Source organism: Lynx rufus, unplaced genomic scaffold, assembly GCF_022079265.1.
Source record: "Lynx rufus isolate CCGP_SWC_20201006 ecotype Redwood Valley unplaced genomic scaffold, mLynRuf1.p SCAF_38, whole genome shotgun sequence".
Taxonomy (NCBI): domain Eukaryota; kingdom Metazoa; phylum Chordata; class Mammalia; order Carnivora; family Felidae; genus Lynx; species Lynx rufus.
Genome location: NW_025814854.1, coordinates 998,058 through 1,023,541, shown reverse-complemented (window position 1 = coordinate 1,023,541; position 25,484 = coordinate 998,058). Strand labels below are relative to the sequence as shown.

Below are 25,484 nucleotides of genomic sequence, written 5' to 3'. Positions count from 1 at the left end.
TCTGCTCCTCTCCCTCCTGCCCCTTGTGTGTCCCGAGTCTCGCGCACACGTTCGCCCGTCCCCGTCGTGCAGCGTGTAGTAACACGCGTGTTGTCTTCTCTTCTTGCCTGTGGCTGTGCTGAGAACCGCGCCTCTGGCTAAAAACAGACCGACCCTGGGGCGCCTGGGGGGCTCAGTCGGTTGAGCGTCCGACTTCGGCTCAGGCCATGATCTCACGGTTCAGGAGTTCGAGCCCCACGTCAGGCTCTGTGCGGACAGCTCGGAGCCTGGAGCCTGCTTCGGGTTCTCTGTGTCCTTCTCTCTCTGCCCCTCCCCTGCTCGTGCTCTGTGTCTCTCAAAAAAATAAATAAATGTAAAAAAAATAAAAACAAAAGAACCAAAATACAAACCGACCCCTTCTTTGTTCTGTGGCTTCCTCCCCTGTCCTCTCTCTCTACTTACTTCACGGCTTTTCACAGTAAACGTCTCTGGAGGTTTTTCCTGCACTTCTCGCGCTGGGCTCTCGCTCTGGTTTCTCCACTTGTAGCCGTGTGACCAGGAGCGTCTGCGCAGAGGCCTCGTGTGCTCCTCCTATGTCTGCGGGACGGATTCCCCCGCCGCCCGCCTTCCTTCGTGACGCTTTCTTTCCAGCCTCCTAATTGTACGTGTTCCTGGTTTCTGTCTCCCCCCCACGCCAGCTTTCCCGAGATGGAAGTGACTTCGTAACACTTGCCTGCTGAAGGGTACAGCGTACTGACTAGATGTGCGAGGACGCTGTGGAGTGATGGCCGCGGTGAGTTCTGGCACCGTCCATCACTTCACGCAGTTACACACTTTATTTTCCTAAGATGTGCTTTCTTAGCGACTTTTAAGTACACCACACGGCATTGTTTTCTAGAGTCACCATGTGGTACGTTACAGCTTGGGGTGAATAACGGGGATTTGTGCTTTTGACCCTCTTCACCCAATTCTCCCACCCTCACCCCTGCCTCTGGCAGCTACCAGTCTGTTCTTGGCATCTGAGTTCAGTATTTCAGATTCCACACGTAAGTGAGATCATGTGGTTTTAGTCTTTGTGACTTACTTCGTTGTATTTTATTTGTTTTTATTTTAGAGCGAGCACGAGTGGGGGAGGGGCAGAGAGAGCGAGAGAGAGAATATCCCAAGCAGTCTCCACACTCAGCGTGGAGCCTAACGCAGGGCTCGATCCCATGACCCTGGGATCGTGACCTGAGCCGAAATCAAGAGTCAGGTGCTCAACCGACTGAGCCACCCGGGGGCCTCAGTCTGACTTATTTCATTCATTTAGCATAACGCCCTCAAGATCCGTCCATGTTGTCACAGATGACAGGATCTCCTTTTTTTATGACCCTCGTGTATGTATACCACATCTTCTTTACTCCTTCATCTCTTGACGGATGCTGATGTCGTTTCCACGTCTTGGGTGTTGTAACACTGCAGTAAATGTGGGGGTGCAGGTACCTCTGAGATAGCGGTTTTGTTTCCTTCAGATAAATGCTCAGAGGTGGGATCGCTGGATCGTGTGGCCATTTTATTTTTAGTTTCTTGAGGAACATCTGTACTGTTTTCCACAGTGGCTGCAGCAGTTTGCACGAGGGCTCCCCTTCGTCCACATCCTCGCCAACGCTTGCCTTTTTGATAGTAGCCATCCTAGCAGGGGGGAGGCGCGAGCTCGTAGCGGGTTTGATTGCCGTTTCCCTGACCGTGGCGGACGTGGAGCGTCTCTTCGTGCACCTGTTGGCCATCTGTGTGTCTAGGGAAAAATGCCTGTGTCGGTCTTTTGCCCACTTATTAATCGGATTCTTGGGTTGTCTGCTATTGAGTTGTATTAGTCCCTTATATTTTTTGGACATTAGCCTCTTGCGAGATGTGTTGTTTGCACATATTTTCTTCAATTCTGTAGGTTGCCTTTTCATTTTGCTGGTCGTTTGCTGTGCAGAAGCTTTCGGTTTGGTGTGGTCTCACCTGCTTATTTCTTTTTAAATATTTTTATTTTTATTTTATTTTTATTTTTTATTTTTTTTAATTTTTTTTATTTATTTTTGAAGGAGAGAGAGACAGAGCATGAGCCAGGGAGGAGCAGAGAGAGAGGGAGACACAGAATCCGAAGCGGGTTCCAGGCTCTGAGCTGCCAGCATAGAGCCCAATGCGGGGCTCGAACTCACGAACCGTGAGATCGTGACCTGAGCCGAAGTCAGTCGCTCAACCGACTGAGCCACCCAGATGCCCCGGCACCTGTTTAATTTTTTATTTTGTTGCTTGTGATTTAGGCGGCACGTCCAAAAAATTGTTGCCAAAACCCAAGTCAATAAGCTTTCCCCTATTTTCTTCTAGGAGTTCTGCAGTTTCAGGTTCTACATTTAAGTCTAATTGATTTCGAGTTCATTTTTGTGAGTGGTAATAGGTGGGGATCCAGTTTTCTTCTTTATCTGTGAAGATGCAGTTTTCCTCACACCATTTAGCAAAGAGGAGTCTTTTCTCCTTTGGGTATTCTTGTTCCTGGTTCCTATCCTTGGTCTCTCTTCTCTCTCTCCTGGTATCTCTGTCTCTCCTCCTCTGTTTCTCTTACACTCCCTGTCTCCGTCTCTGTCTCCCACCTCACTGTCAGTAGGACTGTCCCCTTTGTGACCTGGCTTGGTCATTGCTGCAGAGATGACTCATCATTGTCTGCATAGTCTGGGTCGCCCCACGGACTTGTCTGCCTCGATCTCTCGTGTCCGTCATCCTCGTAGCTGTGTGACTTTGTGTCTTGCCAGCACGTCACACTTAGGATAAAAATTGAACTCGTCCCCTGGCATAGCTGCTTTACCCTGGCTCCTTTTTGCCACTTTGGTCCGTCCTCACCGTGGGAGATGCTCAGACCCCAGCGTTGCTGCTGACTCCTCCCCGCCCCAACGAGCCGCCTGACTTCCTCTGCTCTCCCGTCCACTTCGCCCTCTCTGCTGACGAACCCCCTGCCCCCAGAGGCCGTGAGAACCTTCCTAGCAGCCCTGCTTGCTGGTCATTTGTTCTGGCCCGTGCCTTGCTGAGCCCTTCACTCAGGTTTTACTGTTTGATGCTCTGAGCAGCTGCTGCTCCTAATTCCATTTTGCAAATGAGAAAGCTGAGACCCGGGTGATGTGCAGCCAGGGCCAGGTAAGTGGGGGAGCCGTGGTCTGATTCCAGAGCCTGCACTGCATCCCGGGCACCTGGAACACAGCTCTGACTGTGGGTTCCTGCCCCTGTTCCGTGAACCCCCTCCTCCGTGGTCTGTCACTCCCTGCGCTCTCCGGCCTGGCTCCCTGCCTCTTCCCTCGTGTCCACTGGCCCTCAAGGAGCCCGTGCAATAATGGAGGGCACAGAGAAGGACCGGGCCGGGCTGAGTGGGCCGGAGGTGGGTGATGCTGTCCACGCAGCACCCAGAGAAAACCCTGGAAATGGAGCCAGAGACAAGACGAGCGCTGGACGTCTCACTGGAACTGACCTTCTGAGTATGTCTGCCCTGCTGCCTGGGTGCCCCAGGAGGCCAGCCCGGTGTCATGTGCTGTGACTCTCCTGCTTTGGTTAGTTGTCTTTCTCTGCCTCAGGTCAGAGGCGCAACAGTCACAAAGTAGTAGGGAACAAATACACAAAGCGTAGTCTGTCTGTGTTTGCCCGTGTTAGGGCCCCTTTGCACTTGGGAGGTTGTAGAACCTAAACCGGAAATAAGATTTTGACTCCCCAGCTGTGGCGCCAGGAGACTCGAGATACAGAAGGCAGGGAGCCGCTGGCAGCCCCCACCTGTGTTAGGTCTTCCTGCTGGGCTTGCAGCGCGTGCGTGTCTGCTGGTCCTTGGGGCGAGGGCCAGCTCATGTGGAGCCCGGGCAGATGGCACGGGAGGCGTCTTGAGCTGACTTTGTATCTGTCTAAAGGAGGGGATAGAATGAAATCGCTAATTCCCGGAGGGGATTTGTCCAGGCCTTGAGGGCGATGCCGTGGACAGGCTTGTGGGCAGAGGGCCACCGGGCGTGCCGCTGACGTGTGGCTGGCTGCGTGGTGGCCCCGCCCCAGGAGGGCCCGTGCTGGCCCTGTGCTCTCAGTAAGTAGTCTGTGGATCGTGGGCCGGGGTCTGGCGTGGGCACTTGCCGTGGTGCAGCCCAAATGGGACCCCAGGCCTCCCAGAGCTCAGCCTTTCCACACTGAGCAGAGAGGAGCCGACCCGGGCCCTGCAGCCCCTGCCATCTCTAATCTCTGGGGCTTCCTCTGCTCACCACGGCTCTTGAGCCTTCTTTGCAAACAAGGAGACATTTATTACGTTATGAGTGGGGTGTCGCGAGGGTCCTGCCGCTCCTACCAGAGTAGCCTTGCTGTCCCAGGGGCAGTAACCTGTGGCACCCGGTGTGGGCCACCTGCTCCTCAGTGGAGCCGGGTCCTCTGTCACGGCGCAGGCGCGGCTCTTGGCGCGGGGCTCCTGGGGAACTTGCTAACAGGGGCGGAAGAGAAGGCCCGGCGAATAAGGCGTCAGCTCCCGTGGCTGCTCCGTTAGATAAGCAGCATGTCTGGGTTTTGCTTCAAAAGCCCAGTTTTCTAAGTGCCAAATGCTTTGTGTAAGTACAGGAGAAAGCTGAGGGTGTACCTTTTGTGTAAAGTCTTCCTGTGGCCACAGAGCGTTGGGCCCCAGTGAGCCGCCAAGACATTCCCCTCTCAGTTCTACTTTTGGCTTGTTTCTAGGAATGTTCCGTAGGATCACAGCAGCCGCCTCCAGACTCCTCACGGTGGACAGCAGCGACAGCAGCTTCTATGGCCTGGACAGGCTGAACGCGCAGGTGCGCGCCATGGTGCCCACGCATCCGGCGCTCGTGCTGCTCTGGTGCCAGATCCTGCTGCTTGTCAGCCACACCGACCACCGCTGGTGGGCAGAGGTGCAGCAGACCCCCAGGTACGCCCGCCCCCGTGGGCCGGGACAGCGGTCAGCGGGAGGTCTGGCCCCGTGTCCGTGAGGCTTTGTGCAGATTCCGCTCTCTGTCCGTCCTCCTCTCGTGGGGAGGAACGTGGTCAGACCAGAGGCATTTACAATAGCTGCTGCTTTTTAAGTGTGGTTTCTTTGACAAGTTCTTCGACACTGTCCCTCTTGTGGTTCCTTCTGGTCATGCTGTGTCCCCCTTGCTGGGCTCTCATCCTTAAATTGGTTCCAGAGCCAGACGTGTTGCAATGTCTTAACTTCATTGTAAGTTAAATGTGGTTCTGGTTGTTCTTAGATAATGAAGTAATTACTGAGCAGCATTTCAGAAGTACTTGGAAATGCCCTCTTTTTTATCATTCGAGAAGACTTACTAAGTATCTGATTGGGGGTGACCCCCTTTCTGCAAAGAGTTTCCAGGCGTAAGCCTTGATTTCTGGGCATTTGCACACACGTGGGAATGAAGCTTTGCCACCCATCCCCCACGCTGGGTCCTCAGTGTGGTGTTTCTGGGAGGCTCGAGAGCCCGTGGTGAGCAGAGAAAGCCCCAGAGATTAGAGATGGCAGGGGCTGCAGGGCCCGGGTCGGCTCCTCTCTGCTCAGTGTGGAAAGGCTGAGCTCTGGGAGGCCTGGGGTCCCAGTTGGGCCGCACCGTTGCTTTCAGCTGGAAAATCCAGTGTTGGCAGGCGTCACTCACTATCCGCTCCGGGCTGTGTGTTGTGGAAGACGCAAAGGAACAATAACACCCGTTTCCGGCCCTCAGCGTGCTTACGGTTTAGTTGGGGAAGACAGGCTACTGGAAACATTTGAAATGCTTCGAGAACATTGTTAAGTTTGTCACGATGACGACCGACGGTAAGAGTCAGGGACAGAGAATGAGTGTCTTCCGCGTCGGTGCTTCCTCAGTGCACACACCAGGCAGCTGGCAGGCTTATTAGAACCAGGGTTGGTTCACCAGGTCACTGGCGGGGCCTGGGACTCTGCTCCTCCGCCAGGCTCCCGGGTGGAGTGATGCTCTGGTCCGCGGAGCACACGCCGGGCGAGGCCCTGAGTCCCTGAGGAGTGGGCCTGAGAGCCGCCGGGGGCTCGTGCCAGAGACCCGGACTGTGCGTGCGTGTAGAGAATGTGTGGAGTGCACGTGTGTGCGTGTGTAGAGTGTGTGTGCCCGTAGGGTTTGTGCATGTGCGTAGAACATGTACGTGGGTGAGGGTGTGTGTGTGTGGAGGGCATGTGTGTGTGCACACGAGGTGACAACATACTGGTGGTTGAATCTAGGTGAAGGGTGTGTGACTGCTCATTGAATTAACCTTTCAGCTCTTCTGTTGGTTGGAAAGTCTTCGGAGTAAAAGTTCAGGAAAACAGATCTAGGAAGTCGGGACATTTGAGACCGCCTGGCTCTGGACGGCTCACAGGAGGTTTGCTCCAGAGGGAGACACGTGGGAAGCGGCTGTGAGTTCGAACGGCTCCAAATCCTCCCCACCCGGGACGTTACAGGCGCTTCCCCTTCTAGGCCTCGGAGCGGGTGCAGGGCGGCGTCATTACAGTTTTCATTCGTGTTTCTCTCATGACTTAGAAAGTCAGTCGTGTTTTCACGTGCCTGTTGGCCATTTGTATACCTTCTGTTGTAAAGTACACATTCAGTTATTGGCTGTTTTTTAAGATTTGGCTGTCTGTTGTCTTGTGACTGGGCTGTAAATTTTTTATATTCTGGATGTAAGCTCTTTGTCAGAGGTAGCGTAAAAGTTCTCTCTTGTTCTGTGGTTTGCTGTTTTATCTTCATGATTTAATTTGAGCAGAAATGTTACAATTCTATGCAATCAGGTTTGTCGGTTATTCTGGTTCCTTCTTTTTCTGTCCAACCCAAGAAATGTGTGCCTCCCCCAAGAGCACCTAGATTGTCTTCTGTGGCTTCTTCTGGAACTTCCATAGCGTTGGTGCTCACCGCTGCGAGCTAACATTTGTGTGTGACGAAACGTGCGGGGTGCTTCGGTCAGCATCGCGTGTGGAAAAGGCCGTCCCGCCTCCGTTGAGTCCCCGTGGCACCTGCCTCAGAACCCAGCGGGCTCCGGTGTGCGGACCTGCCTCTGGGCCCTGCTCACGGCCGTCACTCCGCGCTGCCGGCACCGCCACTGCGTCCCTCGGCCGCCCTGCCGCTCCCCCGGCTTCCCTTCACGGTCAACATGGCTTTGTCTCTTTTACGTTCTTTGCGTTTCCACCCGTGTGTCTTCGAATCCGCTTGTGAGTGCAGACCAGCCAGCGGCGGGGGTTTGACTGAGCTTGCAGCCGGTCTGGAGAGTGATCTGGAGAGCCCATGTCCAGCATCCAGTCTTCCCGTCTTCGAACTTGGCCTCTCTCCCTGCTGAGTGAGGTGCTTCGTGTGCCACGACCGTCTCCTAGTGTCTGGCGTACAGGGGTCACGCGTGTTTCTGAATTGTTTCTGCGCTTCATCTGGGATGGTGTGTCAAGTGCTGCTTTCAGAAGTGTTTTGTTTTACGTGGTGTGCCGCTAGCTTCTGGAAATGCAAGTGGTTCTGTGTACTGACTTCACGTCCCGAGACCTGGCCCGACTCACGCGGGGGCCCCAGGAGGCTTCTCTGTGCACACACACGTGTCACCTCCAGGTGGAGACTTTCCACTTCTTCCTTCCCCACTTGCATTCCTCCTTTCCTCTCTTCTGCTTCAGGACACTGACCGGGCCCTGCACACAAGGCTGGCCTCCTGTGTGTGTGTTTCTCGTGGGGTCCACGGGTGCCACTTCCGTAACGGCTCCTGTCCACTTGCTGTCCAGGGCGGTGGAAGAGATGGACTTCGCCACTTGATAGCATTTAAGACACGGAAACTGCAGAGGTGTTATTAATCGCAGTGTTTCGCTTCCCTTTTTTAAAAATTTGTTGTTTTAAGTAATCTGTATCCCTAACGTGGCGCTCAGACTCACAACCCCGAGACCCAAGAGTCACCTGCTCCGCAACAGAGCCAGCTGGGGGCCCCAGAGAAGACAAAAGCAGATTTAGTCAGTAGACTTAAATGCTTGAAAAATCCGAACAACCTCGAGAGCCAGTCACTGTCAGAGGCTGCAGGCGTCCCTTTTGCTTTGGGGAGCTGTGTAGGTGGAGCACCCGCCATGGCCACAGGGCCCCTTCGACCAGCTGGGGGTGCAGGAAGAGTCGCGCTCCTCCGGTCTGCCATGCTGGATCCTTGCCGGTCTCTTTCCATTAGTGTTAGGTGCTTGCGTGTGTGTGGGCGGGGGCAGTGTGTGCGTGGTTATGATGTGTGTCGTATTTGTGGTGTGCGTACGGTCTACGTACGGCGAGTGTTTGGTATTTGTGTGGCGTGTGTTTGGCTCTTTTTGTGTTGGTGGGAGTTAACCCGCTAAGTGTCTCCATCAACTCTGGGATGTCCTGTTCAGACCACCTGCTCCTTTTCTGTTGCGTGTGCCTTTGTTTACACTGATGTTACGTCAGAAACCTCTGCATCTGGGAATTGTTTTCTGGGGCTGGCAGGAGGGCTGAGAAGAGGAGACGTTTCTGTTTGTCGGTTTTAAATTGACTTACGACTTACAATACGGGACAACCCACTCTTGTACCAAGTGTCAGGTGAATGCCACCACAGTCACGATACAGATCAGTGCTGTCACCTCAGAAGATCCCCTGCGTCCTTCGTGGTCACCCCCATACCCTGCCACTGGTCCATGCTCTGTGCTTGTGTGTAGCCTGTTGCACGGTGCCATTTGGATGGAGTCACACGGTCCGCGCTTCTTCAGTCTGGCTTTGTCACTTGGCGCGCTGTATTTAAAGGTCTTCTGTGGCGCTGGCGCGCATGTACCGGTGATTTGTTCTTGGGATCAGCGAGTAGTATTCCCTTGTCTGGGTGACAACAGCTGGCTCGTCCATTCACCAGGTGAGAAAAGGCAAATTGCAGTTTGAACAGGTTTCCAACCTGTAGAATAGTTGAGACCAGTTCCCTTGTAAATCCTGAAGTGTCAGAGGAGAAGTTGACACATTCCAGAACATTCTCGTCCTCGTGTGACCTCTGTCTCCACTAAGCTCTTTGCCGCCGAGGGAAGGAGATTGTCCTCACACCTAGGCCGGGGCAAGTTTGTGGGAGTGGCAACAAGTGTGTGAAGGGTTGTGGCGGAATCGAGGGTTCCGAGTGTGTGATTCCCCTGGGCTGAGAAAGAAAAAGACCGGCTTCCCTAGAGGGGATGAATTTTGCAGACCTGCTCTCTGCCGGGACCTCGGTGAGTGTGCGCTTCCCTGGTGACTCGTGAAAGACGGTAGGCAGCTCGTGTGCGCGCCGGCGCTGGGGTCCCCACGGCAGCTGCCTTGTCCGGCGCGGTGGCCGAGAGCCTCGGCGCCTGAGTGCCCATCCGCCTGCAGCCTCGGGCCGGCCTTGGCCTTTAGGTCAAGCATTTGGCGGTTTGCCCGTGAGACCCTCTTCTTTCTTTCGTTTTCCACGCATGCGCTGCCGTAGCTCAGAGGCCAGCGGCTAAGAGCGCACGTCACACACGCGGTGGGGGTGGCCGTCCCAGAGGCGTCAGCACGCCTGTTGCTCCTTCCAGGAGACGTAGTCTGTCCAGTACGAAGTCACTCAGCCCCCAGATGTCCGGAGAGGAGGGGGACTCCGACGCGGCCAGTAAACCCGGAATGTGCAACAGAGAAATAGTGCGGCGGGGAGCTCTCATTCTCTTCTGCGATTATGTCGTAAGTCGGGAAACGGGTGTGGTGGGGCAGGGGCAGCTTCCGCGGAGCCACCTCCTGCCACCCAGCCACCAGCTCGGAGACCACAGGACCGTGGACCGCAGCGAGCGTTGGGTCCTGCTCCGGCTGGTCGCGGAAGGAAGGTTTGTCTGCAGGTCCCGTGCCTCTGGCACCTGGTCGGCCTGCCTGTGTGACAGGAACGAGCCGAGAGTGTGACTTTTGAGTGCGGCTCTCCTGCGAGGTCCGTCATCTGTGGGAAGGGCCTTAGGTACCTGTCGCTTCATTTTAAAGTTGCTTCCTGGGGTGCCTGGGGGGCTCAGTCAGTTGGGCCTCCGAGTTCGGCTTAGTTCACGATCTCACCGTTCGTGGGTTCGAGCCCCTTGTCGGGCCCTGTGCTGACAGCTCGGAGCCTGGAGCTGCTTCGGATTCTGTGTCCCCCTCTCTCTCTGCCCCTCCCCGGCTCACACTCTGTCTCTCTCTCTTTCAAAAATAAATAAATGTTAAAAAAAAGTTTTTAAGTTAAAAATTTCCTGGTTAAATGCCATCCGTTTTATTTTATTTTATCTTTTATTTTACTTTATTTTTATATTACGTTATGATATTATTTTGTTTTTGAGTTTATTGATTTTGAGAGACACAGAGACAGCATGAGTTGGGGAGGGGCAGAGAGAGAGGGAGAGAGAAATCCCAAGCAGGCTCCACGCTGTCAGCGCAAAGCCCAGTGCGAGGCTCAAACTCACCAATCATGAGATGATGACCTGAGCCGAAACCAAGAGTCGGATGCTTAACCGACTGAGCCACCCGGGTACCCCATATGCCGTCCTTGTCAAAAAGATAACATTTGCGGAGTTGTTGGCCGTCAAATGAGCATCACATGTTTCATAGAGAAAATTGATAAAAAGCAGGGGTGCCTGGGTGTCTCAGTTGAGTGTCTGACTCTTGATTTTGGCTCAGGTCACGTTCTCACGATTCATGGGATTGAGCACCTTGTCAGGATCTGTGCTGACAGCATGGAGCCTACTTGGGATTCTCTCTCTCCCTCTTTCTCTGCTCCTCTCCCCCTCGTGCACACTTTCTCTCAAAATAAACATGAAGAAAAAAGAAGAAAATTGACAAAAACCAATAAACAGAAGAAGATACCATCTCCTTGTAGTTGCATTACTCAAAAAACCTGTTGTGGCATTTTGGCTGGAATTTGGTGCTTTTTCTCTCCCAATACAGAGCATGTGCACGTCTTTGGCACTAACATGGCACCATGCACATGCTGTTTTCACACAGCAGAGGGCATGACATTCTCAGTCGGAAAGGAAGGGGACTCTTTCAAGGAACTAGTTGTCATCAGAGAGATTTTTTATTGCTACTCAGTTTTTTTACTTACATTCTTTACGTTGACATAGTTTTTCTATCTTATTCTACTTTTGAGAAATAATTACATAATGCTTTCACAGAAACGTAAGAAAAATACAAATTTTATAAACTAATGCTATCAAGTTATCCCCCATAGAAAATATTAATCAGTAACCATGTCAAAGAATTGTTCTTATTTTACAGTTTCTGCCTAGGAGGATTATGAATTAAGATGAAAAAGCAACATACATATTTAAAGATGGGGAAGAAAAGGTGGGGGGGGGGCGCCTAAGTGGCTCAGCCAGTTAAGTGTCTGGCTTCGGCTCAGGTCTGATGTCACCGTTCGTGAGTTCGAGCCCCACATCAGGCACTGTGCTGACAACTCAGGGCCTGGAGCCTGCTTTGGATTCTGTGTCTCCCTCTCTCTCTGACCCTCTCCCGCTCACACTGTCTCTCTCTCTCTCTCAAAAATAAATAAACCTTAAATAATAATAAAAACAAATAAAGATGGATATTTATTTCCTTATAAATCTTAAGTTTCACCCCTTAATGTCCATGTGGAATTTGTTCATATTTTGGATTCAGGCATTCTGTCAAAACTGTGACAGTTGTGGGAGCCCTTTTTCTCCAGTGACCTGTCACAGGATTGGAGAAGGAGAACCGGAGAACACTCTCACTCTCGTTGGGCCAGATCGAAGCCCGGACAGAGCAGGGCCTGCCGTGCATGGGAGTGTCTGTCACCTGGTCTCCTGCATCACGGCTCAGTCCAGTCACCTGAGGGCAGGGCGATGTCGGCCCTGCTGTGCCCCCTGCCCTGGGGTCACTGGTCCATGGCAGGCGCCCGTTGACCCCTGTAGTCCTTGGCCTTGCTCCTCTCTCCCCCTACCCCTTGGCCGGTGTCCCTCGGAGCTGTGCTGGAGTGTAACATTTCCCTGGCGGGGTCTGACATCCAACAGCTTTGGCCGCATCGTAGGGTTGAAGGCAACGGAGTCTGTGAAGTGAGCTCCGACCCTGATGATCATTGGAGGTCAGACACTGGACGTTTTCAGTGAAGATCATAATTTGGGATTTATTTTCCCCTTCCTACCTCTTGTGGCCTTTTCTGTGGCACCAGTATCCGTTCTGTGCTTGTCTACTTGGAAACGAGTCTTTCACTGTCTTTTTTCCTCAGTGTCAGAACCTACACGATTCAGAGCACTTAACGTGGCTCATCGTGAATCATATTCAGGACCTGATCAATCTGTCCCATGAGCCTCCCGTGCAGGATTTCATTAGTGCTGTTCACCGGAACTCCGCCGCCAGCGGCCTCTTCATCCAGGCAATTCAGTCTCGTTGTGAGAACCTTTCAGCCGTAAGTCTCTCTAGTGACGACTGTTGCCAGTCGGTTTTTTTCTCTGCCTTAAACACGTACCGTCGGGACTTTGAAACTGCTGATTTCCAGTTGGCAAAATCCTGTGCCCTTGCTGCTTTCCTTCTCCCCACCTCCAGCCCACCACCCTGAAGAAGACGCTTCAGTGCTTGGAAGGGATCCACCTCAGCCAGTCGGGCGCCGTGTTAACACTGTATGTGGACAAGCTTTTGTGCACCCCGTTCCGAGTGCTGGCTCGCATGGTCGACACCCTTGCCTGTCGCCGCGTGGAAATGCTTTTGGCCGCAAATTTGCAGGTACTAGAAAAACACTGAGACCGATTTTTACTGAGAAGTTAGCAGAGCAGGCAGAACAGTTGGCTGGTTTTTTCCTCCACAGGCATAGTCTTCATATGGCCGCTGAGGGAAACATGTACAAGATGTGTAAATTCCTTGTGTGCCTGATACGAGTGCTGCCTGTACTTTCTACTCGTCAACTGTACACGTTACTCTTTGCTTTTTAAATCAGCGCGAGGTTATTTGGATTCATTACGTGCTGACATGTTATTGTTCACTGCAGAGCAGCATGGCCCAGTTGCCGGTGGAGGAACTAACCAGAATCCAGGACTACCTTCAGAGCAGCGGGCTGGCTCAGAGGTAATGCTACAACCGGGCGTTCCTTGCTTTTGGATATAAAGGCTTCGATCTGTAAGGGGATAAGCTCAGGACGAGAGATCGATGTGCCTTGTAGGTGAGTTTACCACAGAAGGGCCTTGAGAGAAGGCCTTCCTAAATGACACGGAATGGGACTCACTTTATAAAAAGGGAGATGAACAGACAGCACTGTGTCTGCCGTCGGAGCAGACACCCTGCGTCCCCTTGGCTGCCTGAGAGGTTGTACGTGTTCACCAGGCTGCGACAGAGGAGAGGGTTACCTGCCTTATCTTCGCAAAACCACAGCGTGTAACCTAACTGCTGTGCAACAGCGGGCCTGTCTGAAAGACGTTACCCACTTTTCGGCGTGCAAGAATTATATTTGCGTCTTGTTAAAATGTTACCTCTGTGTGGTATTTATCGCCTGATTTTGTTGCGTAGTCTTTTAGAAGCCTTATCAGAAATCCTGACATCTGTTATCGATTTCTTCAACTAAATAAATAAAATATGTTTTACCTTTAGATTTTACCTTTTGCCCTCCACAGGGGGGAAGGCGTGTGCCTGTGAGCGCATGCGTGCGTGTGTGTGTGTGTGCAAGAGAGACAGAGACAGAGAGACAGAGAGAGAGACGGGGAGAGAGCCAGAGAGGGAGAGCAGGAGGGAGAACGGGGTAGAATGCCTGTGCTGTGGATCGTTGCCGGTGTCTTCCCTGGGGAAGGGGCCTAACCGGGTAGACAGCACACGGTTTGGACGGACGTGCAGTTTGCTGGGCCGGTCATACTGTCATTTGCATCATGAAGTCGTTGCTCTCTTAGCAGATAGCGGAAGGTCAAACCATTATTTTTTGATTCTACATTTAGATTTCAGACCAGATGAGGAAGATTATATAAATACCTTGTTCAAGGTGAGGTGCTTCTTCTATGAAGTGAACATAAATTGGTATAAATTTTATCGTGTTGGGAGAATCAACGGGAGATTTTGTGCACTTGGGTCTTAGAATAGATGATCGATTTTGCATTTGTAAAGAATGCTTTTATTAGCTGTTAAACCATGTTATTGCCTGTTACGATGTTCGAGTATAAATGAAATGTCTGCAAAACGTTGGTGGGGCGTGAACTGTGCTGTTAAAAATAAGCCAGAGCCTGAAGCTGCGTCACCACCTGTCTGAGCATTGTTGAGGCAGCTCTGAAGAAAACGTGTCACATGTGTCGCATCCTGCTTTAGGAAGCCACCGTTACTTCTTACCCGTGAGGCTGTGCTCTAACCCCACGTGTGGTCCTATTCCAGACACCAGAGGCTGTACTCCCTGCTGGACAGGCTTCGTCTTGCTACCGCACCGGGCTCCCGTGGCCCTTCTCCTCCGGTCACGTCCCACCCGCTGGACGGGGATGGGCCCCTGGCACTGGAGACAGTCATTCCAGACAAAGTAAGTGTCTGGCCCGTGTGTGCGTGTGACACACAGGGCCCGGGCACTCCATGCTCCCGTGAGCCTTTGGCAAATGCAGAGGGTGCAGCGGGGCGGCTCAGGCAGCGGGGCGTCCTGAAACGTGGCGTGGCTCCTGAGGGCTCTCCGCCCGTCCTGCTTCTTGCTGGCAGTGGGCGGGGTCCCATCACTGACAGGATGCCTTAGGTCCAGCCCAGGTCATCAGCAGGAAGTGTGGGGTGAGAGAGGAAACGCTGATTTGGGACACTTCTGGCGTCAAGCAGAGGGGCGTCGGCACGGTTAGCAAATGGGAGGCAGGGGAGGAGTGGCCGTGGCCCGCGTAGCCCGAAGTGCCTGCCCCCCTGGCCTGTCTCCCTCTCCTTAAACCTGCCGACCTGCGTGCTGAGCTCACCGTCCCAAGGACCCTGGTACTTGCCGTCACCCTTAGTACTCAAACTGCAGAGCTGGGGACCATTTGGGGCCTCGGCAGATCCTTGGTACTCTGTTTTCTGGAGGGAGGTCAGCGTAGATTTGAACTTGGATTTTGAAAACCCATAGCCCAGGCACAGAGTGGCAAAGTTCAGGCCTCTACACTCAGATTCAATTTGTTCAGAGCCTCTGCTGCACTGGCCTTGGAGAGGAAGGAGCGAGGCAGACACCCCAGTAGAAGGTGATCAGAGCATTCCCAGGCGAGGGGTGGACAGTGGGTGAGGGCACAGGGAGGAGGGCCTGCTGGCCCCACACTTGAGCTGTTAGGAGGGCACTGGAATGTTCACCGGGTAAGGGAGGAGAGGCTGTCCGGTAGGTAACGGCGAGTCCAAAGACAGCCTTGTAGCAGTTCCCGTGGAAAAGGCCTATGGTTTGGTGAGCAGCCGCACGGCCAGCTAGAATCCAGTTTTACTGAAGCTGCATTCACGGTCCATTTGGGGCCCCCTGTCCTTTGGTCTGGGGCCACAGGATGTGAGGGGCAGTGATCACAGAAATAGCACATGTTCAATAGGGTTGAAGCCCCTGCCCAGCTGCATGGCGTTATCCTTTTTCTTCTTCCCAGGACTGGTACCTACGTCTAGTCAAATCCCAGTGCTGGACTAGGTCGGATTCTGCGCTGCTGGAAGGGGCAGAACTGGTGAATCGGATTCCTCCCAGTGACATGAGCACGTTCATGATGAACTCGGTACGGTGGAGAGCAGCAGGACGCCAGCAAGATGCTGGACTGGCTTCATTATCACGTGACTGACTTAGGACGTGTGCCACTCGTTCTTCTGCCTTAATGGCAGAGACTCTAATCCAGACAGGATGGAGCATGGGAGTCTCTGGGCTAGGTGGGACGGGACATGGAGAGACTAACCCACTCAGGGGAGAAATTAGGGAGACGTTAATCCAGACGGGGCAGGACGAGGCGAGACTCTAACCCAGACGGGGCATGACGAGGGGAGGCTCTAACCCGGGGGTGGGGGGTGCAGGACAAGAAGAGACTCTAACCCAGACGGGCAGGACATTGTTTCAGCCACATTAGAATCCAAAAGGAAGTAAATTGTGTTTAATTCAGCTTTTCATGCCCTTGAAGGAAATAGGTTCTCTTAGATTATTGTCTGTTCCCATTGCATATTCTCACAGTCATGAGGAAAGGTATTGAAATGGTATAGTACATGATTTAACTGACTCTCATGGCATTCCGGAAATTGATCTTCAGTAAGGCCCCTCCCCTTATGTTATGTAGTGAGGTCCTCTTGCCCCCACTACTTATAGTGGGGGCCCTGTACCTCTCCTACATACAGTGAGGTCCCTCCATTACTTGTGGTCAGGCATTCCCCAGCCCCTCACTAGATGTCATGAGGTCCCCGTCCCCACCCTTGATGTCGTGTAGGCATGCAGGCAGAGCCGACCCAGGAGGCCCTTGCAAAGGATCCGAGTCCCTGTCCCAGCTCTTGGGCAGGTCCTGTGAGGAGTGGAGCCCTCCCCTTCTGTACCATCCACAGCGTTTGCTTCCTTCCCAGACTTCCTGGGGCAAGCAACTGACTAAACCTAGGTGTTTCAGTGCTGCCTCAACATGTACCAGATGGGAATGCAGAGCAGCAGGGGCCTGGGGGGCCAGCAGGGCGGCTGCGTGGAGGAGGGTGGGGGGCAGCAAAGGATGGGCTGGGTGAGGAGGAAGAGACTCAGGGTAGAGGCCACACAGCAGTCTTTGACCAAGTGCTGATTTTTCATTAGTCTGACAGTAGGGGCTACATTGAAAAAACAGAATTGGCTCCAGTCAATTTGCTGAAATCATTTTAAGCTCCATTCAGTGAAAGCTGATTCGCTGAATAAATTTGATGATCTATTTATTGAATTTTCCACTTCAGTAATTGGACTTTTAATAGCTTTAAAGGTTCTAGCTGTAGCAGAAATTTCAATTTTGGTCACTGATGATGACCTAGCTTTTCTGAATGTTACCTAAAATAAGATGAATATTCTACCTGAAAATTGGCCCCTAAGATCCTTAAATGGTTTTTAAAAATTGGCAAAACAGTACAAATTGATACATGGTCATAAGAAATGCTATTTTTCAACCACTATCATGGCTGTTTTGACTTATTTCACCTGCTTTTGAACATACCTTTTTCAAACTTGGTGAATGTGTGGTGTTTCACTGGATTTCTTGGGTGCCTTGTCAGCTTCGTTTTGTATTTTTATCAATTAAAAATTACATGTGTTAAATTTTTTATTTCAAACAAATCTGAAGGTGTAAATGATTTAAAATATTTCTTTAAGAATAAAGTACCCCAAAGAGATCAGAAATAAACTTCACCGAGCATATGGTACTTATTACGGAAAGTAGACTACTCTTTAAGATATTTTTTATGGGGCACTCGAGGGTGTTCTCTCAGAAATGTTCGCATCGTCCTTTCTTCTGTGTGTTTTTCTTGCCTGCTTGAGAGTGTGTAATTGTTGTTACTGAACCTTTAACGTCCTGATTCAGGAATTCAACTTAAGCCTGTTGGCGCCGTGCCTGGGCCTTGGCATGCGCGAAGTCTCCGGAGGCCAGAGGAGTCCACTTTTCGAAGCAGCTCGCCTGGCGACCCTGGACCGTGTGACCGGCCTGGTGCAGCAGCTCCCTGCCGCCCACCACGTTTTCCAGCCGTTCCTGCCCGCAGAGCCCACCGCCTACTGGAACAAGTTGAATGATCTATTTGGTAGTTAAAATAGAAACTTCTTTTATTTCTTAAACATGCTGCAGAGCCAGTACTGTGCTTTGCACTGAGTCAAGATAACGGTAAATACCGTTGATCTAATAAACTGAGAGCACGCACAGAGGTGACTTGAGAAACAGTGCTGGGACCCCTAGCTCTGGGTGTCTCGGCATGTTTGCCGATCCTTGGCCCAGCCCTGGAGGGGCACGGAGACAGGCTCTGAGGAAGGTGCATCCCGAGTCACGCGTGGAGTTAGGTGTGGGTGCGGATGTGCTTCTGAGCTGCGAGTGCCTGCAGATTCTTGGAGAACGGCCTCACTGCCGTTCACGAGCCTCTGCTAGAGTTGCGCTCACCCCCAGTCTTGTGTTTTAGGGGATGCTGTGTTGTATCGCTCCTTGACCACTCTGGCCCGGGCTCTGGCCCAGTACCTGCTGGTATTCTCCAAACTGCCCGGCCACTTGCACCTTCCTCCTGAGAAGGAGAGGGACACGGTGAAGTTTGTGGTCATGACCCTCGAGGTAAGAGGCAGCTGGGGAAGTCATTGTTTCCGTGCTGAGGGATTGTCACTAGAGAAGTAGGGAAGGCAGTTTTGTCTATAACCTGGGAGCTGTGCCATCAGGCAGGCTCCCCTTCTCACAGAGACACTAACTACAGGTGGTGAAGCATCACACCTGTCACCCGCTTAGAGCACGTTCACATCCCCCGATCGTGCTGCTTTCTCACAGGTGCCTTGGGAGATTGGCAACACGGTGCTTCCTGTCCCTACCTTAGAGCTGGCCCTGGAGAGCTGGGCCTGGGACCTGGACTTCCGCCCACAGCTGTCTCCCCCTGCGTGTCTGGGGCGAGGGCACAGGTCATAGAGGAGGGTCTGGTGGGGAGAAGCAAGGGTCACTGGAGAGATGGGCAGAAACCTCTCAGGGATCTCCCAAACAGTGTTGGAAGTCACGTGCTTGTGTGTAGACCTCTTTGCTTGATTCTAAGCTGCCTCTCATTTCACGACAGATAGCCACTAAATTTATTTTTCTAGGGAAAAGGAAGCACCACTGATGTAGTGCGGATCCTAATTTGGATAATGAAAGAAAAATAGTCTGGGAAAATTATTATGCTTTAAATTGAGAAATAAACCTGGACATTTCAGCCATGGGGAATTAAACACTCTGTGTTGGCACTTACAGTCACGCCTAAAATGTGTGCATGATGTGGGTGTGTTACCTTTCCATATAATTTCTGGAAAATAGTCTAGCCTACATCCTGACAGCCAGAGACCTGAGCTGTGTCTCTCAGCCGAAGCAGGACACGGCTGACCCAGCGTCAACTCCGCCTGCCACTCACAGCAGGGAGAGAGAGAGAGGTGTCGGGAAGGCACCGTGTGGTCGTGCGTGAAGGGATGAGCAAGCACCCGCCTAGAGGCAGGCCGAGTCACATGGCTGCTGATCCCTGTCCTCTGGTCTCAGCGTGGCGAGCAGGCCGACAGGCAGTACGTCTCAGTACAGAGTGATCGCTGGCCACCGCGGTCCTGTGCCTGCTGCACACGGGGCGAAATGCTTCCATGCGTCCACTCATTCAGGCCTGACTGCAGTTCTGGGACATGGGCTCTGCGATTCCCATTTTACAGACGAGGAGGGCAAGGCTTAGAGAAGTTGGGTGGCTTGCCCAGGTTTACCCATTAGGAAGTAGCCAGTAGACATTTGAACCCAAGCCTGGCCATGTCCAAGACCCACGCTCTCAGATTCAGCCTCTGACTACGACACGGGCAAGGCCTGCCTGTGCCCGGGGAGCCCCGAGTAAGAAGACCTTGGCCTGGAGGCCATGTAGCCAGCAAAAGATTTCTTTCTTTCTTTTTTGAGTTTTTGTTTTTTTTTTTTTTTTTTTTTTAACATTTATTCATTTTTGAGAGACACAGAGAGACACAGCACAAGTGGGGGAGGGGGACACTGAGAAAGGGAGACTCAGAATCCCAAGCAGGCTCCAGGCTGTGAGCTGTCAGCACAGAGCCTGATGTGTCAGCACAGAGCTTGAACCCACAAACCGTGAGCTCATGACCTGAGCTGGAGTCGGGCACTTAACCGACTGAGCCACCCAGGCTCCCTGACCAGGGAAGGGTTTCTAGAGAAGCCTACAGAGCTGACGGAAAGAGGAGCGGCGAGATCAGGGTGGCCATTTCGGCAGAGAGGAGAGCCCCAGGCACTTTTGGGAGCAGGTGGTCAGGCACGAATGTAAGGGACTGGGCGACGGGGCCCATTCCTCTGGAAGGGTGTCACGACCTGCTAGCCTCTGGCGCTTTGGACGGTTCTCTGAGAGCTGGGGGTCGTTTGCTCCCTGACAGCCCGGAGACAGGAAGCAAGCAGGTCTGAGCCGTCTGTAACACTGACCCTCCCCCCTAGGCCCTGTCGTGGCATTTGATCCATGAGCAGATCCCGCTGAGTCTGGACCTTCAGGCGGGCCTGGACTGCTGTTGCCTGGCCCTGCAGCTGCCCAGCGTCTGGAGCGCACTCTCCTCCCCAGAGATGGTGACCCACGCCTGTTCTCTCATCCACTGTGTCCGCTTCATCCTGGAAGCCAGTGAGTCTGTGGCCACAAGGGCTTTCTCTCCTTTCTCACGTGAACCAGTCATCAGCTCTGCAGGTCGAGTCGCAGGCATTTATTTGGCACCACCTGTTTACCAGGTGCTAAGCAAGGAATTGGGGGTGAATCGGTGAATAAAATATGAGCCTTGTGTTCATCTCCAATGTCTTGGATTCTGCACTAGAATTAAACTGGAATTTGCTTTTGTAGTCATTTTGTTTAGATTTTAGAGTTCCAACTTTCATAAAAAAAATATTTCCAATGTTATGCCCCTTTGATCTCTGGTCCTAGCTGACTGTTTCATGCTCTTAGTCCCAGATGACCATAAGATTTAATAAGATTACATTAGAAAGATTGTTTTCTGTTATAGTCAAAATGCTTGTTTCTATAATGCATTGTAATACTAACATATTATAAAATAAAAGTGACTTATTCTTTTCAAGGAACAGTGTCCTTAACAAGGGTCATTAGCCAGAGTTTCTTAAAAATTGGACATTATAGTTTACATGTTAGAGGGTGTTTTGAAGTTTCATTGTTTAAATTGTTTTCATCTGTGCATTTGTAGTCAACTTGAAAACAAAGATCTAGGGAGCAGTTTTTCAAAGCCAGACTTCTTGGGGATTGCAGTGATGCTCTTAGCAGTAATGAATCACGAGCTGTCTGATAAAAACCTTCAGGGCGAGAGGTGGCAGACTTAGAAATCTCCACGTAGAAGTCGAGTCCTGAGCGTTGCGGGCTAGCCCAGAGACTAATAATACCCAAGGCTGGTACTGTCGAAAATCTAGACCTCATTTGACTTGGTCTCTCACCTTGAGATGTTGTAAAACTACGCAAATGTGACATCTTGAATAAAAAGAAGTAGTAAAGTTTGTTCTCCTGTGATTTTAGTTGTGGTGCAGCCTGGGGACCAGCTTCTTAGTCCAGACCGAAGGATGAACACCCCAAAGGCTGCCGGAGAGGACGAAGTAGATTCAAACACACAAAGTAAGTCTCAAGACCCACTTTTTTTCTTACCCTGTTTCTTTGGGGTCTTGAAATTCATTAATAAAAGAGACTTTTAAAATGGTAAGTGTGGACTCTTAAAACGTTACTTAGTTTAGCTGCACTCTGTTGCTTCTCTCTAGTTGCTTGTCTCTGGAGCGTAGTTTGCGGCTTCACCTCGCGTGTGCTCTTTCCCCTGCTGGCACGCTGGCTCTGTCCATCTGGCCTCCTTGGTCCCCCAGACTCAGCTGGGGCGTTACCCCCCAGGGAAGCCCTCCGGGGTCCCCACAGCCACTCCTCCCCACCTGGCGCTTCCGTCCTCTGCAGGGCTTCCTGCTCTGGTCTCTCACCTAGACTCTGAGCTCCCTCAGGGCAGGGACTCTGTTCCCTCTCTGTGTTCTCGCCTTTGTAAACGCTCCACAGATGTTCCCTCAGTAATGAATGAGTGGAATTGCTGAGAAGCTCGAAGTTAGTGGAAATACCCACGTGAATGATAGGTGACCAGAGCGTCTATGTCAGCCGTGTGTTGTGGTGGATTTTTAAATGAAATTTACTGCTCTTCCTACAAAATACATGTCCACGTCCCATTTATTTACAGCTTTTCTAGATTTAGACGGGATCGTTCTCATCTCTTGATTCCAGTCTCTCACTCTTTAAAATGTGGTGAGACAGATCGGGAGGAAAGCTCTGGGCTGAGCGACTGCTTGTCGCTGGGGGGACCTCCATGCTCCTGGGACTGGGCGGGCTCTTCACCCAGAGGCTGTGACTGGCATGCGGGCCTGCAGCCCCTGCACAGAGATGGGAGGCAGACGCCCCGGCTGCTGGTTCTTGTCTGCCCCTTTCGTGGAACACTCTTCCTTGGAGTACGAGAGTCTTAGCCATATTCTGGCGGCTTAACAAACCTGTTTTTTTCAGAGGGGCACCTGGGTGGCCCAAGTGAGTTAAGCGTCCGACTTCGGCTCAGATCATGATCTCATGGTTTGTGAGTTCGAGCCCCGCATCGGGCTCTGTGCTGACAGCTCGGGGCCTGGAGCCTGCTTCGGATTCTGGGTCTCCCTCTCTCTCTATGCCCCTCCCCACTGCTCACGCTCTGTCTCTCTCTCTTGCTCTCGCTCAAAGAAAAATAAACATTAAAGAAAAAACATTACGTACTTCAGAGCAAGTACATAAATGCTTTCTTATTGCCAGCTTTTGTGCAATCCCAGGTAATGATGGCATTTTCCTGTCATTCGTTTTGAGCATGCTGGTTTTCTAGTTACCTGTTCAAGGCTTTGTAATTGTCTAACCATCCAGAAACAACGGTGTTTCAGTACACAGCCAAGCTCTTCTCCAAGTGTTTACCTCAAAGCTCTACAGTTCTGTCAGCTGTTTGGGATCTCATGATTTCCTGTTGATAATGTGAGGGGTCTGCAGACACTCACTTCCCTGCGCAGCCACTTCCTAGCTGAGTGACCTTGGCCAGTTATTATCCAGTGCTTTCGCAGCGGGGGTACGGATGACACTACCCTCAGGGGGTTGGTGTGAGGTCGAAATGAGTTAACCCATGTACAGCACCCAGAATAAGCGCCAGTCTTGTTATAAGTGCTCAGCAAATGGCACCATAATTTTCATCACCACGTGAATTTCCATTCCTCAAAATACTTCAGGCACTTCAGGGGGTCGAGTCAGAGCACACAGGCCCGTGGGCTGGAGCATGCTTAGTTTGCGGCCATTGTGCCCGTTCTCCATGGCCCTGTTTAGGCCGCTTACACTCGTCCTGGCCAGAGGAAGAATGATAGGATGATTATCCTCTTAAGGGACTGCTGGTCAGGGACGCCCAGCTGGCTCAGTCAGTAGAGTGTGCGACTCTTGATCTCGGGTTAGTGAGTTTGAGCCCCATGTTGGGCATAGAGTTTATTTACTTTTTTAAAAAAGTATTACTAAAGACAGCTTTGTCTCTCTTAGCTTGGCACTTGACTCCATAATCCATAAGCCCAGTAAGAATCCCTTCTTCTCCATATGAGGAAGTTGCTTAGCCTTTCCAGCCTCAAAACCATGGGTTCTGTTCACGGACAGCCCTAAACATTCATCAACTCAACAGATGATTTTTTGGCACATACTCTGTGCCAGACTCAAAGTGAACGAGAAACTGCCTGCCCTCGAGGTGCCGTGGTCCTTACCTCAGGCCGTGGGGTCTGCCTCAGCATTCTGCCTTGGGGGTTCTAGGGTGGGACTTGGCATCCCATCAGAATCCCCCCCCCCCCCCACCAGCCCGGGAGAAGCCCTGATGTTGTACATCATGATTTACATCATGGTTCCTTGCACGCCAGCTGGGAGAGGAGTGCAAGCACCAGGGAGGGGTGGCTCCCCCTGGATGTCAGCCGGCCGGCACGGCCGCGTAAGTGCAGGGTGGGCAGGAGGGCTGGGACCGGGAGCGGGAGACAGGTTCAAGACGACAGTCCTGGCAGGCGTGTGCAGGCTTGCACGTTTAGATAGATTTGAGGAAGGTAACGCCTGTAGACCTTCAGCGAGCGACTGGAGGCCTAGCAGGCTCTGCGTCTGTGGCTTGAGCAGCTGGCTGTAGGGTCGTGCCTTGTGCGGTGAGGGGGCGGGAAAGTCAGGAGTGGAGGTGTGGGTTTGGGATGTGTTTTGACAGAACAGCCCTCTGAACCACGGTGTTTGTTTAGACCCGGCCTATATTACCGCAGCCTGTGGGATGGTGGCAGAAATGGTGGAGGCTTTGCCGTCGGTGTTGGCCTTGGGCCATAAAAGGAATAGCAGCACCCCAGCGTTTCTCACATCGGTGCTCAGGAACATCATCATCAGCCTGGCTCGCTTACCCCTCGTCAACAGCTACACGCGCGTCCCCCCCCTGGTGAGTCTGGTCACTCCTTGGCAGAAAACCGAAGTTAACGAGATGCATGGGCAAGCCCCTGGCTGGGGGCCCCTGGGGGGCGAGAGCAGACGTGGACCCCTCAGGTGCTTCCTGTGTGGTACAGAGCCCTTCGTGGCGTGCGCTCAAGGCACCTATCTGATTTCCTTGGGCGTGGTGTCCAGCAGTCGGTAGCAGAAATGCTGGGTTTTCCAAAATGGGGTGAGGCGTGACTTCCAGCAGCAAGACTTCATCTCCCACCAGTCGGTACTTCATGTTGGATGTGATTGGCAGGGAACTAGACTCCTTTGTTTAACGGTAGACCAGAAGTGCTACCCCTCGGGTACTTCCCTTTAGAAGCAGTCACCGTCTGGTGTTACTCAGCTGTTTCGGCACAGCCGCTTTTGGGTCTCCTCATGCCACGTTGTCCTCAGGATCAGTTTCAAGTCGGTTTTAACAGGGACTCTGTCCCGTGGAATAGGAAGGACTTAGTGTGAGCAGTTGAGGGTTGGTGGTGGCCACATGGCCTCTCCCTGGGGAAGCTGCCTTGGCCCTCACAGCCTGCCCAGATAAGGAGTGGGGTGACGGGGTGAACACGGCAGGTCAAGGTGAGCCAGGAGGACCGAGAGGAAAGGTGCTTGTCTCTGCCCAGAAGGGGCTCGTGCCAGTGGGGCACAGCCTAGTGCGTGTGTGCGAGAGAGGGATTCTGGGTACGCTGCACCGAGGGAGCACGCAGAGGGTGCTGCCAGGGAAGGGGAGCCGGCCCCCCCGGCGGCCTGTGCTCTGCACGCGGGACGTCACCATAGGTCTTGAGACGGCTGCACGTCTGGAGAGGAACGGGGGACACTGTGGGAGGCGCAGTCCCAGAGGTCACTGTGTCTGGAGTAGAAGCCACAGTGTGCCGGCACGGATCCCGTGCTGTAGGGGGGCTCTTCGGGCAGGGGCCTGAACCCCCAGGGAGTGGTGGTGAGGAGGGCGCAGCGAGCAACTTAGCGAGACGGGGGAGAGAGACGCGGCGTCTTCCCGAGGTGAACACGAGGCACCAGAGCCGTCAAGGGCTGGCCGTGTCTCTGAGGCCCCCACGGGCGGGCCTGAGGAATCCGGAGCTGAGCCCTCGGCCTGGGCCCCCCAGTCCTCTTTGGCTTTGCCGGAGCGGTCAGCTCAGCTGGCGGGGGGCTTGGCCGCTCCTGCTGCCAGGACCACCTCAGGTCAACCTCGGGCCCACCTTCCGTTCGCGGAGTTTAGAAGTGCGAGTGGCATGGCTTCTTGCGGCTGCTCACTGGTGAACATTCTACGTGCAGCCTAATAACTTCTTTATCTCACACACCAGCTCTGGGGGGGGAGGGGGAGGGGGAGGGGGCCCCCCCGCCCGCATGTGACGATGACCCGGGCGCTGCCAATGCGGACCCTCTGGAACCTGACTTCCCAAGCTGCCAGCCTGGGGAGCGGTGGGGTGGCAGCTGCTAGGGGGAAGGGGCTGGGTCAGGTTGGGGAGCAGGCAGGTCGGGGAAGGGGCGGTCAGAGCGGGT

At 52.8% G+C, this 25,484-nt stretch overlaps 1 protein-coding gene across 1 annotated transcript in view; it reads left to right on the top strand.

The window, feature by feature from the left end:
- HTT (huntingtin) overlaps positions 1 to 25,484 on the top strand; it is a 149,282-nt gene that overhangs the window by 103,460 nt on the left and 20,338 nt on the right. Inside the window, exons 41-52 of the mRNA XM_047094146.1 lie at positions 4,690 to 4,897; positions 9,476 to 9,617; positions 12,133 to 12,312; positions 12,450 to 12,626; positions 12,889 to 12,965; positions 14,250 to 14,388; positions 15,437 to 15,559; positions 17,348 to 17,561; positions 17,931 to 18,076; positions 19,943 to 20,120; positions 21,012 to 21,107; positions 23,771 to 23,958. Coding sequence (XP_046950102.1) covers positions 4,690 to 4,897; positions 9,476 to 9,617; positions 12,133 to 12,312; positions 12,450 to 12,626; positions 12,889 to 12,965; positions 14,250 to 14,388; positions 15,437 to 15,559; positions 17,348 to 17,561; positions 17,931 to 18,076; positions 19,943 to 20,120; positions 21,012 to 21,107; positions 23,771 to 23,958 — 1,868 coding nt within the window. The remainder of the gene's footprint in view (positions 1 to 4,689; positions 4,898 to 9,475; positions 9,618 to 12,132; positions 12,313 to 12,449; positions 12,627 to 12,888; positions 12,966 to 14,249; positions 14,389 to 15,436; positions 15,560 to 17,347; positions 17,562 to 17,930; positions 18,077 to 19,942; positions 20,121 to 21,011; positions 21,108 to 23,770; positions 23,959 to 25,484) is intronic.